This window comes from Electrona antarctica (assembly GCF_951216825.1).
Source record: "Electrona antarctica genome assembly, chromosome: 19".
Classification (NCBI taxonomy): Eukaryota; Metazoa; Chordata; class Actinopteri; order Myctophiformes; family Myctophidae; genus Electrona; species Electrona antarctica.
Window position 1 is genome coordinate 30,071,781 of NC_136800.1, and position 19,710 is coordinate 30,091,490.

Here is a 19,710-nt window from a genome sequence, read left to right on the forward strand (position 1 = left end):
AAAATTGTATCAAAGGACGTCGGGAGTTTGATGAAAACAAACAGTGGAGACCGTTGTTGCTAGGCTATCCAAATGGATGCTAATATACTCCTGTTGATGAGGAAGACCATAATAGTTTTTCAGCGATGGTTTAGAACATTTCTAGTCACGTTTATTTATCTAACACATTAATACGACAAGCGCCGATTCAGTGTGCTCCAGGATGAATACAGAGAAAATGCAAAGGTCAACAATGACACAAAATGCACATAATCATATATGATTAGTATGTTAATAATATGTCATATTCATTATTAATTGTGTGTGTGTGTGTGTGTGTGTGTGTGTGTGTGTGTGTGTGTGTGTGTGTGTGTGTGTGTGTGTGTGTGTGTGTGTGTGTGTGTGTGTGTGTGTGTGTGTGTGTGTGTGTGTGTGTGTGTGTGTGTGTGTGTGTGTGTGTGTGCGTGTGTGTGCGTGCGTGCGTGCGTGCGTGCGTGTGTGTACGTGTGTGTACGTGTGTGTGCGTGTGTGTACGTGCGTGAGTGAGAGCTTGCGTGCGTGCGTGAGTGAGAGCTTGCGTGCGTGTGAGCTCTTGGCTCCTTCTGTGTTTTTTCTCATGCATTGTATTGGGCTTGTTTATTTGTAACCACTTTGTTGGCGTGTGTTCCTCTGCGCACATGACTGACAGTTTCTCACCTGCCAGCGTTTGTGTCGCTGCCTGAAGAATCGGGGAATTGTTTGTATCAACTCCTGCGTGTGTGTGTGTGTGTGTGTGTGCACGCGCACGCATGCGCCTGTACCATCAACACGGGTTACACCTACATGCACACATGTCTGTTCTTTTGTGGCTCGTACACGGTACAATCCTGACGTGTTCGTTTTTATGCTACGTTCACAGTGGCAGCTACAAAAGATAGATATCTGACGCTGAGTCGCTTTTTGAAATGTTGATCAACACACGTCAAGCATGCATCCGACGAGCAAGGAAAAATATACAGGAAAGATGAAGATGGAACTGGTCTGGCTGACGGAAATAATTTGTTTTGTGGAACATCATTATAAGGATAGCAGGTGTGCATGTTCATTTGATCTGAAGAAGATCCACTGAGTTTATCCATATGCGCTTAGTTAAGTTTCCTTGTTTGAAATAATTTGTTTTCCCCCATTACAAGCTTCGGTAAGATCAAAGGCGAGTGGAAATGTTTAAACAATACTTTTGTAGCTGCAGTTGGAAGCCAGCTCAACTTGGATTGTAGCGTTGTAGATTTTGTAACAGCCTACAGACACTGTGTTCTCTGAGTCGGTGGGCCTCTCTGGGTGGGCCGTGCTTGTAATGACTCTGCAGCCTGTCACATCACGTCCCACAGCATCAATACCAGAGCCTGGAAGAAGTACTCAAGTAAAAGGCCGGAGTCCCTCAGGGCTCTTTACTACTGTCTGTTTTCAAAGCTCCGGAGTCTCATATGGCACCGCCACCAATGCAGAAAAACGATAGTCATTTTGTATTTGAAAACAAAATGCAAGACCTCAGAGGGTGTTAAATATCTTCGCTGAAAATAGCCGATCTACGAGCTCAATCTACAATGCTTTGTAAGGTTTGTGAGGCTGTAGATCTGGTATTTTCTGGGAATGTTTTCCCCACAATATGGAGTCTGTAGTATGCAGTACTTGAGTACATGTACTTTGTTGCCACTGATCAATACCACTTCCCTCCCATCCTGTGTGTGTGTGTGTGTGTGTGTGTGTGTGTGTGTGTGTGTGTGTGTGTGTGTGTGTGTGTGTGTGTGTGTGTGTGTGTGTGTGTGTGTGTGTGTGTGTGCGTGTGCGTGCGCGTGCGTTCGTGCGAGCAGGGAGGGAAGATTCCCATCCGGTGGACGGCGCCGGAAGCCATCGCCTTCAGAAAGTTCACGTCGGCCAGTGACGTGTGGAGCTACGGGATCGTCATGTGGGAGGTGGTCTCCTACGGAGAGAGACCCTACTGGGACATGAGCAACCAGGACGTGAGTCTGGATGGATGGCTTTGTGTGCGTGCATGCGTGTGTAACATTTATTTTACCAGGAGAAATCACTTTGTAGTTGGAGACCTCATTTTCAAGTGAGGGTTGGCATATACGAGGCCAAAGCAGTTCAAAACGAGGGACAAGACAAAAATTACATAGAAAATAAAATAACAATGTTAGGTTAGGTTAGGTTAGGTTAGAAGACCTAACAAAATAATGTATGGCCAAAAACATGAGCAATCGACATAGACAGCGTATCCATTATCCGCCTCTTAAGATCAGATAAAGAGATTATAGGTGATCCAGTTTAAGCTTTGCCTGTACATCATTGGATGACCACGGTCATTCAACAGTTAATCGAACTAATTGGTTGAATTGATTTACCACTTAAAACCTCTAGACTTAGTAAACCGGCTCTGTACTCTCTTTGCCACAAATAGCCGATCTACAAGCTCTCAAGACATCGTGAGGTTGTAGATCGGCTAAGCTCACAATGACCGGCTTGTGATAGGTTGTAGATCGGCTAAGCTCACAATGACCGGCTTGTGATAGGTTGTAGATCGTCACAATGCCCGGCTTGTGATAGGTTGGTTGTAGATCGTCACAGTAGTGCGACAGTGTATAAAATAGGGCTTTAGTGAATGGATTTAGTAGATTATAAAAAAAAACTCGATTTCATTTTTTCCACGTTGATCTATCTCAATCCAACAAAATGCTTCTCGATTATTCGTTTTATTGACAAGGAAGATAATTGACAAGCCTTAAGGGCTTTCCATGCAGGGAGCGATTGACACGCCTAGTAATTCATTTTCAATGAGAGGCTGCCGACTAGTTGGGAGGCGAGTGGGCCCAATCCCGTGAAATTGTCGCACACGTGCTGTTTTCACGCACACACACACCCCCCGCAACGAGAGGATTGTGGTCAGTTTATATTCCACGCAACGTGCAGCAGGTCAATGATTTGAATACAGCAGGCGTAGATAGTCTGGCATTTACTCGCAGAGCGATTGTGTGTCTGTGCATTCACGAGGAGAGCATGTGTGATCTCGCTGATCCGAGTCACAACGCAGGCGTTGATCTCGGTCTGGAAAGCCCTTTACTCTGTTTTCACCTGACAGACGAGGGAGATCCCACCACATCACGTGCGTTCACATGATTTAAACGTATTACACGCATACAAATACTCCCCCCCACAACACACACACACACACACACACACACACACACACACACACACACACACACACACACACACACACACACACACACACACACACACACACACACGTCTTTATTACTATACTTCTGAGATCGTCGACATTCCAGTACAGCGATTATGTGAATGCCATTTTTACTTTTCTGGCCATTTTAACCCCTTTGAGACCTGAGGCCGATTCTACAAATGCGTTCTAAACCAGTAGTTCTTTCAATATTACAAAAAAAAAAAAAAAGCAGATGTACAAGCTAGCAGTGCGGAAGAAGTCTACACTAATCAACAAGCTGCAACGTGTTGTGTTGTGATGATCTGCTATTTTTGGTGCGCTGCCTACACCGACAGTAAATATGAATCAGGCGTAACTCCAACACCAAAAATATATGTTTTAACCATAAAACAACCATCTCTCTTGTGACATCCAGATAGGGTCCTCACAATGTCTATTTCTCACATTTCACTATACTTGTGTTGTGGGGTCATTTGGCCCTCACAAGTATAGTAATACACACACACTCGCACACACACACGCAGGCACGCACGCACGCACGCACGCAGGCACGCACGCACGCACACACACACACACACACACACACACACACACATTCCCACACACACAGCCGTTCCCACACACTGATAACCGCGGCCGGCCGCAGATTGTTATCTCAAAGTTTGGAGCCACCGGGGAGTTCGCGGCGAGTTGAGTTGTGTGTGTCATTTCTGAGCTTGGCGTCTTTATCGGCAGCGTGCAGACACACACTGTGCGCCGACACACACTGAGAGACAGAGAGCAGCTGTGTGCCTCTGCCGCTTTGTTTTACCACCTTATTTACAACCCAAACTTATCCACCCACCACCCTGCAGAACCCCTGCTGCAACGCCCTTCTCTTTCTCTCACACAGTCTTTCTCACCCTCACAGATGTCACCCTGCCTGGTCTCACTCACACACACACACACTCACTCACTCACACCCACACAGATGTCCCCCTGATCTCGCACGCACGCACGCACGCACGCACGCACGCACGCACGCACGCACGCACACACAGATGTCCCCCTGATCTCACACGCACGCACGCACGCACGCACGCACGCACGCACGCACGCACGCACGCACACACACACACACACACACACACACACACACACAGGCACATCTTTTACTGCAGCTGTAGGCTATCTTAGCTCCACAGACAGTCACACGGTAGTGAACTCTCGCAGGGAGCAGAGAAATCTTTTGGGTGTTCTTCACCTAACAAAGTAGTGAACCAGCGAGGCTGCGTGCTGTGCTGCGCGTCTGCTCATTCTCAACGGAGGATCTGTTCCTTATTGTGTTTCCAAACGAGACTCGCAGCGCTCGTGGCAATAAAGCAAAAGGTACCAGGAATGAAGTATAACCAAAGGGAGTGCGCGCAGCTCCACTAACATAGCAAGCATCAAAGTAGAGATCTTCGGATTGTTCCCTGTGAAGTACTCTGTGTTTTAGTTAAGTAAAAGTAGCAGTATACCACAATTTAAAATGGCTCTGCTACAAGTAATACAAAAGTATTGGTATCAAAATACAACGGACAGGATTCTAACCCTGGTCTCCTGTGTGGAAAGTCAACATTTTAAACACTAGCCTAAAGGGGAAAGATATTATATTTATTTTGTCAAGAGAGAGAGGCACTGAGCCACACTTACTGTACTGTGCCAAAGTAAAACAAGAGAAATAGCAGATCTGCTATATGCAATGTGTAGTTAGCTTGTTGTATTGAATAGATTAAGTGGTTATTGTTTTTTTAATAATCTTAATCTGCAAAGTAACTAACATAAATGAAACAATAAAACAATAAACATATCTAAAAACTGTACTTAAGCACAGTACTCAAGTAAATGTGCTTACTGTAGTTACTTCCCACCACAGAGAATAGCCAAGGTAGTGAATGCAGCTCCACTAACATAGAATCAAAGTAGATATTGTTCTTATTGCTCCCGGTAGGTTTCAGTTTGAAGCTGCTCAATAAGCAAAGTCAACAGACTGCAGTTATAAACAGACACTGGCACAGGGAGCCATAGCATAAAGCCCACATTAAAAAAATCAAAGGACAAGCAGCAGGCAAGCATAGCTGCTTTATTGTTCCCTGATGGCTACTTCCTGGTTTGAGTAGTTAAAATCCACCTATGTATAATGTGACATATGGAGGCTTGTCTCATATGACATATGGAGGCTTGTCAAGTGTAAACATGCCATGGAGAAACATATTAAAGCTGTATTATGTAACCTTTTTTGTGTGTGAATACAATGTTGTTTTGTCCAATCTGTATGGTAGAGTATCAACCTGTCGGCATAGAGGGCATGCAAGCGGGCCCCCAAATAATTGGCAAAGCACTAAGATTTGTATAATGATATAACAAGGTTGAGAACCACAGACTGTGTGGTACTGGTTATATAATACAATATAACTTATGCAACTGGGATGGTTGTATTTGGTCTCCCTGTTCTTCTTTCTTCGATCCTGTGTCTAGGTTGGACACGACCTTTAATTGACGCAATTCTGTTTCTGGTTTGCCACAGATTTTGACCTGAAGATGAGCAGGCATGGGGCTCTATTAGATCACTGGTAAAAAGAAATGTCGCAGGAGACCCGGGTTCAAATCTGGGGTAGAACAGTAAAGTTTAAACTTTCCTCTTTCGGTATTCATTACTGCACAGTGGCTTGAACCGGGGAGGTGGGGAAAAGGCGAGATGGTGTTAGGAGAGAGGTAGTTTAATGCAAAAACAGAGAGTAATGTAGAATTACAGAGTGCTGTTTTCCACGCCGTCAACATGGCCTAATTGAAATAAATGCCAACACAATAATGCTTGAGGTTCACTTCAAAGACGGTTAGTCAGCACGGCGATAAAGCATGAGGGTTTTAAATCCACCAGCCGCTCATTCATTAACACAACATGCTACTTAGATTGATCTTTCTTTGCTTGATGGATTTGGAGCAGGAACACATTCTGGGGCTATAAATTCACAGGTATTTGTGTGTGTAAAAAAACAAATAATAATAAATATGAAGTAGAGGAACAATGTTAAATCTCTCTGTCTATTTAAATTATTTCAATGCGTGTGTGTTCTTGCGTGCGTTCTCCCGTGAATGTGTGTTTATAAGTGCCGTGCAGAGCCACACTGTGTGTGTGTGTGTGTGTGTGTGTGTGTGTGTGTGTGTGTGTGTGTGTGTGTGTGTGTGTGTGTGTGTGTGTGTGTGTGTGTGTGTGTGTGTGTGTGTGTGTGTGTGTGTGTGTGTGTGTGTGTGTGTGTGTGTGTGTGTGCGTGCGTGCGTGCGTGCGTGCGTGCGTGCGTGCGTGCGTGCGTGCGTGCGTGCGTGCGTGCGTGCGTGCGTGCGTGCGTGCGTGCGTGCGTGCGCCTTTTCTCACGTCTGTGTGACTGCTGTGCCACCGCCCTGTGGTAATGCTGCATGGAGAAATACATACAGTACATACATACTTGCCTACCGGTACATACACAGTCACTTGTAGAAGTGCCTGGCACAATTTAAAAAAAAAATATTGCCGTAGCAGTATACCCACCACCACAGTCGGGCGTTACCGCACGTACTCCTACAGGCTGGGGTGGGGGTACACCTGTCAGCAGGCATTGTTGGGTAGGAGAGGTAGGACAAAGTCTCTACGACGTACAGGTGTGCCCAGAAGGTATAGATCGTGATCTATCCGTAGATCACAAAGGCTGTGCAGGTAGATCACACAATTGATGAACATCCAAGCCTTAGGAATTAATTATTGGGTGAGCGCACACGCAGTGCTACAAGTTTAAATGCAGACAAGGTCAGTCTGCTAACCGTGCGCGGAAAGAAATGATCTATGGCTGTGTATTTGGAATACATGAAATGTATGTTAGATCACAGACATTCTAGGGCTATCAACTTGTAAACTGAGAATACGGTATTCAACTAATATTCAAACGTGTATTCACCAAAACCAACTTACAGTTAGTTAATTTAATATGTATTTGTGTGTGCTCGTGCTCCGGACAAGTGACTTTTGTTGATGTCAAGCCCTGCAAAGTTATAATTTATCTGAAAATACTATACCAATTCAATCCCCCAGCCCCCCTCCCCTCTATTTCCTATTCCGAGTGTGTTGGGGGTGGGTAGATCTTGTTTAACTGGTCATTTTAAAAGTAGATCTCAAGTTAAAAATGTGTGGGCACTGGACACCGCTGCTCTACGTCCTCCCAGTGGAGGCTGGCAGGTGAGCCATTTGGATCCAACAGCAGAGGCAACTAGCCTTGTTCCCAGCCTTACTCATCTGCGAAGAGAAAAGCCTGGTCACAACCTAAGGCAGAGAGTGTCGGGCCGGAACATCCGTTGGGCGTATTTCCGCCAGATACGTTATTTTTCGGCCAAACACAACACTCGTTTCACTCAGAGAGAATATAAACAGATTTGTATAGCGTCAATGTAATTTCCTTGGGTGGTAATTCTGCCAAAGTTCCGCTACTTTCGTTAATTACAAGTACAATTTAGGCATTTAGCAGACGCTCTTAGCGATTTACAGTAAGCAAGAACAACACATGGCAATACATCAAATATATAGAAAAAGTCACCAAGGATCAAGCCAGCTAAGAGCCTAACATCCGTCTAACAGTACAATCTGTACAATGAAACTATGAGTGGTTAAACCATGCACTCAACCGGCTGGGTCTTGCCCAGCGTGAGTGGCAACACACAGAAATGTGTATGGAGAGGAATTCATTGGCAACTAAACTGGGGGAGTAAAGGGTGAAAAAAAGACACAACACAACAAAAAATAAACAAAACAACAAAATAATGAAGAATTCCCTGTGTGTTTCAGGTAATGACGGCGGTGGAGCAGGACTACAGGCTGCCTCCGCCCATGGACTGTCCCATGGTGCTCCACCAGCTGATGCTGGAGTGCTGGGTGAAGGAGAGGAACATCAGGCCAAAGTTCTGCCGCATCGTCGGCACCCTGGACAAGCTGCTCCGCAACGCTGCCAGCCTCAAGGTGGTCACCAGCAGCTACTCGGGGTGAGTGAGTAGACGCACACACACACACACACACACACGCACACACACACACACACACACACACACACACACACACACACACACACACACACACACACACACAGCAAAGCACAGGCTTACAACAGCGGCAGCACACCAGTGTTCTCCAAAACAATTTTTTACATGTTATTATATTTTCAACTTGGGCGTTTGGAATGGTTTTTAGGCTTGTGCCCTGTTTTGACAAGGCACGTATTAGTGGACATGGCCCTGGTGAGTGGAGTGACAGCAGAGCAGAGGCACACAGCACTGCACACACTCACTGGCCAGTTTAACTTAATCTGTTTTTTATGCTGCTCCACCACTGGAAATAATAAGTGAATTGTGCTTACGGGCACCATGCCAGCCTCTATTTATCTTGTCTCAGAATTCCATATAGATTAATCTAGATGAATTTGCCCACTTTGTATTGTATAGGAACCATTTATAGCTCTGCCAGCCAAAGTGGGACATGGCTTATGTTTTCGTCCCATTCCATTTATCTGCATCTGTTTGCCTGTCTGTTAGTAGCAAAGGTTTATTATTGGGAAAGGAAGAAGTTAAGAACTGATGAACTTATCACACCGACTGGCCGTACATAACGTATGTATGTGGCCTATCGCAGAAAGGCTAATACATTCCAAAACGGATTCATATACCACCACAAAACTTTTGAGCAAACGTTTTTTGTCATTGGCTAAGGAGTCATTATCTGTCCTAAACGATTAGTGGTCAGCCTCCTTCGGTCCACGTCCATGTCCAGTTTTTTTTTGCAGTGTTCCCAGAAATGATGCATGCGTAGCCTGCGAGCTAGTCCAGGCAGACACACTCCATGCGTAGCCTGCGAGCTAGTCCAGGCAGACAGACTCCAGTGGTTTTGCGTAGCCTGCGAGCTAGTCCAGGCAGACACACTCCAGTGGTTTTGCGTAGCCTGCGAGCTAGTCCAGGCAGATACACGTAGCCTGCGAGCTAGTCCAGGCAGATACACGTAGCCTGCGAGCTAGTCCAGGCAGACACACTCCAGTGGTTTTGCGTAGCCTGCGAGCTAGTCCAGGCAGACACACTCCAGTGGTTTTGCGTAGCCTGCAAGCTAGTCCAGGCAGATACACTCCAGGCAGATACACTCCATGCGTAGCCTGCGAGCTAGTCCAGGCAGATACACTCCATGCGCAGCCTGCGAGCTAGTCCAGGCAGACACACTCCAGGCAGATACACTCCATGCGTAGCCTGCGAGCTAGTCCAGGCAGACACACTCCAGGCAGATACACTCCATGCGTAGCCTGCGAGCTAGTCCAGGCAGACACACTCCAGGCAGATACACTCCATGCGTAGCCTGCGAGCTAGTCCAGGCAGACACACTCCAGGCAGATACACTCCATGCGTAGCCTGCGAGCTAGTCCAGGCAGACACACTCCAGGCAGATACACTCCATGCGTAGCCTGCGAGCTAGTCCAGGCAGACACACTCCAGTGGTTTTTCATGCACGCGCAGCACTATGTGGGCGATGTATGTATACGAGACGTGTCAAGTAGAAGCTGACCTTGTTCTTAATGCCAGTGTCACGGAGGTGCATGTGCTTGTATGCATCAGTGGGCTCTGCTTTCCCTAAGTGTTCTGTTATCCCCGAGGGGGATTGTTATGTATATCTCCCTGCTCTTAAATGGATGTCTTCTAATATGCTGAGCAGGGAGGCATATCTAGCAGAGCACGCCAATATCGAATAATATTCACACTTTGTATAATACATTTATTCACCAAGGAGTGAATACATGTTTTAAATCTATTCGTTTGGCTATCTGACTGATATGCTCCTCTGTCTCTGTTGGTTTTCCGTTGGTTTGACATCATGGTGATTTGTGGCTACTGGTTAAAAGCTCATCTGATCGCCAGCTAATTTCGTTGCTGTCGGGCAGAAACCTTGTAACTCCGTATTTAACTTTGTATGCTTTGTCCTAAATTACTGCCCTACTTTGTCACACTACAGTGTCACAAAAAAGTAGCAAAATAGCTGATCTACACATCATTTTGCTATTTTTGCTCATTTTTATTTATTTATTTGTTGTTAGTGAAATGTGTGTCTGTGGTTCATTGTACTCAATTCATCAGTAATACCATGCCATGCCATGCCATGTTATGCCATGTTATGCCATGCCATGCCATGTTATGCCATGCCATGCCATGTTATGCCATGTTATGCCATGCCATGCCATGTTATGCCATGCCATGCCATGCCATGCCATGCCATGCCATGCCATGTCATGCCATGCCATGCCATGCCATGTTATGCCATGCCATGTTATGCCATGCCATGCCATGCCATGCCATGTTATGCCATGCCATGCCATGCCATGCCATGCCATGTTATGCCATGCCATGCCATGTTATGCCATGCCATGCCATGCCATGCCATGCCATGCCATGCCATGCCATGTTATGCCATGCCATGCCATGCCATGCCATGCCATGCCATGCCATGTTATGCCATGCCATGCCATGCCATGTTATGCCATGCCATGTCATGCCATGCCATGCCATGCCATGCCATGCCATGCCATGCCATGTTATGTTATGCCATGCCATACCATGTTATGCCATGCCATGCCATGCCATGTTATGCCATGCCATGCCATGCCATGTTATGCCATGCCATGCCATGCCATGTTATGCCATGCCATGTTATGCCATGCCATGCCATACCATGTTATGCCATGCCATGCCATGTTATGCCATGCCATGCCATGCCATGTTATGCCATGCCATGCCATGCCATGCCATGTTATGCCATGCCATGCCATGCCATGCCATGTTATGCCATGCCATGCCATGTTATGCCATGCCATGCCATGTTATGCCATGCCATGCCATGTTATGCCATGCCATGCCATGCCATGCCATGTTATGCCATGTTATGCCATGCCATGCCATGTTATGCCATGCCATGCCATGCCATGCCATGTTATGCCATGCCATGCCATGTTATGCCATGCCATGCCATGTTATGCCATGCCATGTTATGCCATGCCATGCCATGTTATGCCATGCCATGCCATGTTATGCCATGCCATGTTATGCCATGCCATGTTATGCCATGCCATGCCATGCCATGCCATGCCATACATTACATTACATTACATTACATTTTGGAAGATAACTCAGTAGAATCTGATCATAATGTATAAATAAAGAATGGAGGGTGGAGGTGGTGGCCCAGGTATACCCAGGTGTTTCAAGGTCAGCCATTCTTGGTTTTGAGTTTGGGTAGAGAGTCGAGATCTTTAATGGGTTTTGGTAGGTCATTCCACATTTTGGTGGCAGCATCGTAGAATGCATTTTAACCATGTTTGAGCCGACATACAAGGTTTCCACCTGACAGCGACACTTTGCTAGCAACGACGGCACCCTCCACCAAAGCAAAATGCCTGTGGAGGCTTGCCCGAGCACAATGAGCAAGGCCAAATCCGTGGGCTGTTGTTGCCAGGCTGGTGCAATGGCACCGCCGTGGCACTTTATGGACAGGCTGCCTGCTTGGCAGAGAGGCTCACTGCTGAGTGCCTTTTCCCAAAGCTACTGTACCAAATGAGAAGCACTGCACAAAAGAAAATCATCTTTAAAGATGAATGCTGGTGAGAGAATGAAGTATGGCATGGTTTGCTGTCCCCATCACCCTTGTGCACTTTCGAGGATAGTACTTTTGAAGATGACATTTGGGGAGGCCATAACTGAATGGGGGCAGCTATAGCTGAATGGTCAGAGAGACCGCCTGGGAAGCCAAAGGCCCCAAGTTCAATTCCAGCCCTCAGCAATGTGTCGAAGTGTTCCTAAGAAAGACACTTAACCCCTAACTGCTCCCCGAGCGCCCGAGCGCCACAACCAATGGCTGCTCAGTGCTCACTGCTCCTAGGATGGGTAAAATGCAGAGGACAAATTTCACATATGCAAATATACAGTGACAAAAAAAGGAGTGTGGACCAAATTATATCTGCTAAACTGTGGGACTTCATAAAGGCACTGCTGCATTTTAACCACATACTGTAAGCACCACACTGCCCTGGAAAGTGCATAAACTATGCAGAAAATCTAACTGACTTGTGTTGAAACATGCCAGCCAAATAGGTTTGGTATGTAAGCGATATTGCACTAATTGTATATCTGTTCATTATGTCAAAGCAAAGTTACTATATTTACCCAGGGTAACTGGACTAAGCATCAGATACTTGTTTACAGCCAGGCCCTGCTCATAGAACATTTCATGGTAGTGGTTCAATAGTGTGTTCAGATGTTTAGTTGTTTACCCCTCAAAATCATGAAGGCTGATTTGACCTTTCAGGCAAATACACACACAGTGTCTCCAGAAATGTATCTACTGCAGTTTGGGTTCGTACAGTATGTGTCTTTGAGTAAAGCCTATACCCTAACCCTAATGTAATAATGCCTGAATAACACCTATAATGAAATCCTCAAAAAACAGTTTCACGGTTCAGCAAGAACAGAGCAGGTCACTGTGGACATCTTACCCCGTACAGAGCCGCAGTGCAACCTGAGGTCCTCAGACTCTGGGCTCTGGGCTGCTTCACAACAAAAGGTGACTGGAGAGACTTGGCAAGCTCCATCCTGCCAAGTCCCTAGCAGCTCGTTCTCACAGCAAAGCACTCCTCAAATTGCAATGCCTTTTACATGGAATCCCTTTTTACAATATTGTTTTCCTTTGTGTGCGTTGTGTAGGTGTTTCTCGTAAAGCACTTTGTAAGCTCTTTTGAAAAGTGCTATATAAATACAACAATTGTTGATGTTATATTGCTATTACATACTATGGCAGACACACAGACAGACAGATACCGATAGATAGATAGATAGATAGATAGATAGATAGATAGATAGATAGATAGATAGATAGATAGATAGATAGATAGATAGATAGATAGATAGATAGATAACAATTTTTTTTGTTTTTTTGGATACATATTCCATGTGATTTGGGAAGTTTCAAAAAACCCTAAAAAATGAGATGCTACATCTCAAGGAATTCATTATAATGAATTCTTACATAGTTAGTTAGTTAGTTAGTTAGTTAGTGTCTGCTGAGCATCCTGGAGTGTTTGGAGAAAGAGGAAGATGTCGCCCAGTGAACAAACACGTACTGTATGTTTGGATTAAAGGAGGGCAGAGCAACAGGCCCTGGTGTGTTTTTTGGTGTTGATTGTCGATGATGCATTTGGTTGGCCTCATCAAGGAATTGAGCCAGTTGGTTTTGTTTTGATCCTCCTCAGAATGTGCGTGCCACTCGTCCCTGTAACAGCACGGCCACAAAGACAGAATCAAGCATCTGTGTGGAACAACTTCAATGATTCAAAATGTTTGTTATATAGCTAGTAACCAACGCATTTCTTACTGCATTCCATTTTGCTGGCATCCTCTAGCCTGCATGGTATCATTAGGTTAGCTACTAGATCTCAAGCTCTCTACAGTGATGTATAATGCATCAAGTTAACAAAGTGTGTGTGCCTGCGTGCGTGCACGTGTGCGTGCATGCGTGCGTGCATGCCCGTATGCGCGTGCGTGCGTGCGTGCCCGTATGCGTGCGTGTCTGCTTGCGCCAACTCTGCGATACTTCTTCCACTCCCCCCCACTGAAAGTCGAAGTAGGATTCATACATGCAAGCACGCGGGCACTCTGCCAGCCCTTTCCTTGGCGCAGGGTCTCACTATAGCACCGTGCCCCCAAGGGCCATTCCTGTGCCAGGAAGCGGGAGCCCACTGAAGCTAATTGTGTGTGGAAACGTAAACGGCTGACCTGGGTTTTCAATTCCCCCGTGGCGTGGTGGCTGGATCCTCGGCCGGGACGGGAGGTGTTAGGGACAGGCAGCCGCCACGCAGCCGATGAGGTGGAAAAGCAGGGGGTGATGGAGTGTGAGTAATAAGGGAGATTGAGAAGAGGCTAAAAGAGAGGAATGTGTTTAATTAGGTTGCTAATGAGCTTTTTAACGCACCGGGGGAGGGGTGGGATGTTGGGGGGGGGGGAACACCGTCCCCAGTGCCGCGTCGGACGCGCTGGGAGATGATGGTTGATGCCGTGTTGTTGTCGTGTGTGTTTGCGTGCTACGTGTGCACGCGCACACACACACACGCACACACACACACACACACACACACACACACACACACACACACTTGTGTGCATGTTATTATGCTACGTGTCGGGCGTTATGTGGACGGCATGCTGATGATTAATTCATGGGCTCGTCTCTATGTGACAGCCCGGGATAGAGAGAGAGAGGGAGGGCGGGAGAGGGGAGGAGGAGAGATAGAGAATTGCGTAGTCAGAGTGTGGTTTTTAGTGTGCATTTCCTGTGTTTGCGTGCGCCGTGCCTGTGGTTTTTGAGGTATAGCTAGAATGTGTACGAATCACTGCGGCACCTCACTTACCACTGACTGCTCAATGATGCTGGAGCCAGATAATGGAGGGAGGAGAGAGAGGGAGAGGGAGAGGGAGAGAGAGAGAGAGAGGGAGAGGGAGAGGGAGAGAGAGAGAGAGAGGGAGAGGGAGAGAGAGAGAGAGAGAGAGAGAGAGAGAGAGAGGGAGGAAATGAGAAGACATGCACCACTATCTCCTGAGCATCTTCAACCAAGACGACATCAGCAAGAAGGACACTGGCCACCGAACAAAGGACACTCAGACAAAAATGTACCGTCGGAAAGATCACTGTGTGTGTGTGTGTGTGTGTGTGTGTGTGTGTGTGTGTGTGTGTGTGTGTGTGTGTGTGTGTGTGTGTGTGTGTGTGTGTGTGTGTGTGTGTGTGTGTGTGTGTGTGTGTGTGTGTGTGTGTACCTTTTACAGTCTATGGTGTGTACACTCTCACAGTACATTTTGCACACTTTTATTAAACAACACGTTATGATGAATTGATTTGGATCTGGGGATGATATGGATTTGTAAAGAGCAGTCTAGCGTCGGATTTGGCTGGGTACTCCATCATCGGTATCAGTAACAACATATTGTCTCGGGTGGAAACCCCATATGTCCAAAGTTTTCACGATTCAAATTCAAAAGTAGTAGAATGACAAGTTCGAAACGTGCTGCTTCGCGCTGCGTTTCAGGCTTGTGGATCTGCTACTTTTGCTGCTTTTGTGTGACTGTAGTATGATCAAGTAGGGTGTTATAAATTTACACAAAAACACAAAAAGTTAGAACATGGAAATATGAGGTTTCTGCCCGACAGCAACGATATCCTCCTTGTCTCTTTTTTTGCCGTACAGCAGCCCACTCTACAATGTGCGTACTGCGTAATGTGAAACCCCACACAGCCTCGTAACACAGAGGCAATGAGATACGGCCCCCCTCGTCCTTTTGTTTGAAGTGTCTGTGAACCTGTGAATGACCCCTGCGTGTCTTTGTGTTGGCAGGGACCTGCTGCGGGTCGGCGGCACGCTGCCCGGCCATCACAGGAAGAGCCCGGAGGATCCCAGCACTCAAGAGATCGTTCGACAGCAGATGAGCCAAACGCTCCCCATCCGGGTCTGAGAGAGAGAGAGAGAGAGAGAGAGAGAGAGAGAGGAAAACAAACCGAAAAGTACTAAAAATAAACCCCATTTCAAGAACTTGGAAGCCAACGGAACATAATATACATTACAGCAACAGAGTGTAAAAAAAAAAAACACTACCTAAGAAACTCTAAACTTGGAGAGAATCTGATGCGGGGGGTGGGGAAAGAAAATGAATTCCACCCCCCTAGACGGAGATGAAAAGAGGACCCCTTTCGGATCATTTCGCCGGGGCCGTGCACATGGACCTTTTGGTTTTTTGAACAGAAACGTTCCCATTGCAGTACTATGTGACCATTCTTTGACACATGTGAATTTGTGAAGAAAAAAAAAAAGCGTAATTTGTTTTTATTATTATTTTTTTTTTTACATGAAGCCAAACTTCCATAGTCGTCTGTCCCTCCCTCCCTCCCTCCCTCCCTCAGGTTGTGTTTGCATGTCTGCATGTGTCTTCTGCAGGTTGGGAAGCGCTTCCTCTGTGCTATCATAGTGTACTGTATCTCTACCCCTTTTCTTTCCTAACTTCCTTCATTCCCCTTCCCGTCTCACTTAACTTGACCTGCTTTCTTCCGCAAAACAGACAAGAAACCTCGCACGGTTAGACTACTATAGAGTCTAACCTCGCGTCGCCAGCCTTTCGCCACACGGCGGGGAGTCTTGTTTTCATTCTGACTGAAACTGAAACTGACTAGTGTGATCCGGTCTAGGCCACGCCTACTCTACAATTCTAGAAAGTGGTTTCCGGTTATGTATGCGGTTGGCGCCGCTTTTGCTTTTGTTCCCCCACATGAATGCCGAATTGAGTATAGTCTAGCCAGCCTATATGCTACGAGTTGGAATAAAACATGGATACACCAAACTAAGTATTCCAAGAAGTACTTGAAGAAACTTTTCAGATTAATCAAATGACTAATTTGATTCCAACAGGGGATTCTGAGGGGAACCATTTTTGGAGGAGCACATGGCGGTTTCCATTTTTCTGACCCAACTGGTGACGCAAAGTTCTGTCCGCTCTAGACCAGATCAGAAAACTGCAAAAGGAGTTGATCTCAGTCTAAAGAGCAGTGTCTAAATTACATACAGTGCCAAAATGAAACCGAACTATTGCTTGATAACACCTCTGAAAGAGCTTGACTTTGCAGGGGAGGGGGGTTTCAATCCCCAAATCCGGGTCTAGTGTTTGGACTTTGGTGATTTCCTTCGTTTTTTTTAAGAAAAAGAATGTCTTCTCTCATCTAGCTTCCTCTTAAAATGTCGTCTTCCAAGTTAAAGTGGGAGATTATTTTTCTCTTTTTTTTTGCTATGTCATGATTCTGTACAAAGTGTACAGTGCACAGTAAAAAAGAAAAAGAAAATCCTGGGTTTTAATGTAACTTCCAGAGCCACTCTGGGGGTTACATTAACGCTGAGGGTTTTTCTCCAGTGTAAGGTACTGTTATGTGTTGTCTCTTGACTCTGGTTAATGAGGGTGACGGAAGAAAAGGCTTGTAATTGCCTGGAGGCCACCGTGCACGATGCCTCACGTGCGTGACACCTTACGACGTGCACACCGCGTCACGTGCGCGCCAGAGTGGAACCGATGTAGGGGGAGGAGGAAGCGTGAATCGTATATCTGTTAGGTGCTGGCTGCATGGACTTTAACGTCCATATTTTTTCTTAATCTTATTTTATTCATATATGCATTGTTTTGAATGCTAAGTTATTTCTTATTATTGCAACAAAAAAAAGACTGTTCTGTGTGTTTTTATCGGTATTGGGAAGTATCTTTTTTTATTTTATTTACAATGCTTGTTTTTTTTAGTTTTCTCACACGTTATTAAATTGGATGTGAAGGTTTGAATGAGATGGAAATAATTCTGCCTTGGCAGAATTGGACAGATATATATATATATATATAAAACACTGAATCTACTTTGACGTCCAGCATTGTCAAATCAAAAGGGGCCAAATGAATTGTATAATGTTTTTCATTTGCCAAATGTAATGCAGTACAGTGGCACTCAAAAGCTGCAATCTGTATTCTTGTATAGGTTTTTAATATGTCCAAACCGGGATTCGAACCCAGGTCTCACGCACATAGTGGTACTGTAATTCCACACTTTAGCTTAAGGCAATGCTACTCGTCAGGCGGTAGGTGTTCTTCCCGACACCAGGATCTAAATGTCTCAATGGAAGAGTAGAGACCACCACCAACCACTGCAGATGTACAAGTGATATAACATACTCTACCATACAGACTGCTTAAAATAATGGTTTATTCATTCAAATGAGTTCCAGATTGCAGCGTTAAAAAGGTCACTAAGGAACAATGTGACCTTAATACAGTATATACGTCAATATCTGTCGCTGTCGGGTGGAAACCTTGTATGTCCAAAACTGTCCGTGTTCCAATGGTCCAATGCACTTACAGTGTAATCTAATCATAAGTTCTTGTTAATACTTTTCAGTGGTTCAATATTTAAAAACCCCCACAATTATTTTCTAAAATAGCTAGAAAGAAAATGGCAGATCTACAAGTAGGTCAACTTTGACTAACTAATGTTTGCATGACATTTTCGTACGACCTTGTAGCGCATAGATTTTACGGTAACAAAGCGGTTGAAATGTGGAGATACAAGGTCTCTTTTCCGACGGCGACAATAATACAAATCAACACAACGGTTAATTTCTACTGGCATGGATTAACATTTCTTTCTTTTGAAGGCACGCCATCTGTCACAGACCAGGTCCAGTCCATGGGACTGCCTGTACTGTATATAGGCTATATATTTCTACTCACCAATCTGCTCCACGCGCATAATAAACCATTTGACCTGAACAGCGGCCTCTCCATGACCTCCTGCCTCAGCGATTCCCAACCTGTGGGCCGGGGCCCACTTGGTGGGCCATGAGGATATTGCGAGTGGGCCTGCAAAATGATTGGCGAAACACTATGATTTTTTAACGATAACAAAATAAATAATGTACAGTATTTGTTTTCTTTAAATGAAAAATGAGTTTTCGTTGATAAATAACTTAAAGTATACTATGTTATTTCCATTCATCCAAGCCGCAACACAGTCGGTTGATTTATCAATGAAATAAACCTGCTCTGAGAAAATATACATGGCCCACCCATCTGACCAGTGGTTGAGTGGTCAGATGGGTGGCCCATGAACGCTCTCTTTGCAAGTGGGCCCTGATCCAGAAAAGGTTGGGAACCCCTGTCCTGTTTAAATATGCTTGTTTGTTTGTTATGGAGAAGCAAACAAATAAAAAAAAACACCTCCACATTGATGGCCATTACATACAACTATATATATATATATACAGTATATACCGTGCGTTCCACGTAAAAGAAGAAATGTGTGTCTGTCTGTTGAGGACAGACGTTTCCCAGTGCGATGGTGTATTAGGTTGTAAAGAAAAGACGAAAAAATAATAAAAAAAAATAACTAGGAGAAAAATACGCATTTCTCTTTCAGTATTTTTACGATAATCATATGCAAATAAATTATTAAAGTGGTATCTGGAATTCTCTTTGATTTCTCTTGTGGGTTAATGGTTGCCGTGTTTTTTCCAGGTCTCCTCTCATGAAAGATGGGATGAAAGGAGGCAGCAGTTGAGTTCTTACCACAGCCAGTAGCTTTGGTCAGGACTCATTATTAATTGTTTTAAAGTTAATCAAGCGGCGCGGCGGCTCCACGTGGGTCGCCAATTAACCAGATCCTGAGAAAGATGTTGGGGGACTTTGAGCCGATCCGTGTCCGGAGAAGCTTCAAGGAGGAAAATCTTGGATTCCCACCAAAAGTGTACTTATGTGTTTGCCTTTTAATAGTGGAGGAAGAAATCGTCTCTGTCGGATGAAACCTCATACTGTATGTCCAAAACTGTAACTTTTTCAGGATTCAAATTCAAAAACAGCAAAAGTAGCAGCTAATGTTG

The 19,710-nt window shown here is 45.3% G+C and overlaps 1 protein-coding gene across 2 annotated transcripts in view; it reads left to right on the plus strand.

Annotated features, from left to right (window-relative positions):
• ephb3a (eph receptor B3a) overlaps positions 1–19,291 on the plus strand; it is a 76,012-nt gene extending 56,721 nt beyond the window's left edge. Inside the window, exons 13-15 of one of the 2 annotated variants that reach the window (XM_079488916.1) lie at positions 1,830–1,979; positions 8,037–8,230; positions 15,649–19,291. In XM_079488916.1, the coding sequence (XP_079345042.1) occupies positions 1,830–1,979; positions 8,037–8,230; positions 15,649–15,766 (462 nt within the window). In that variant the 3' untranslated portion in view covers positions 15,767–19,291. Of the gene's footprint in view, positions 1–1,829; positions 1,980–8,036; positions 8,235–15,648 lie in introns of both variants that reach the window. The other variant, XM_079488917.1, reaches the window with a different exon arrangement.
• Positions 19,292–19,710: the final 419 nt, after the last annotated feature.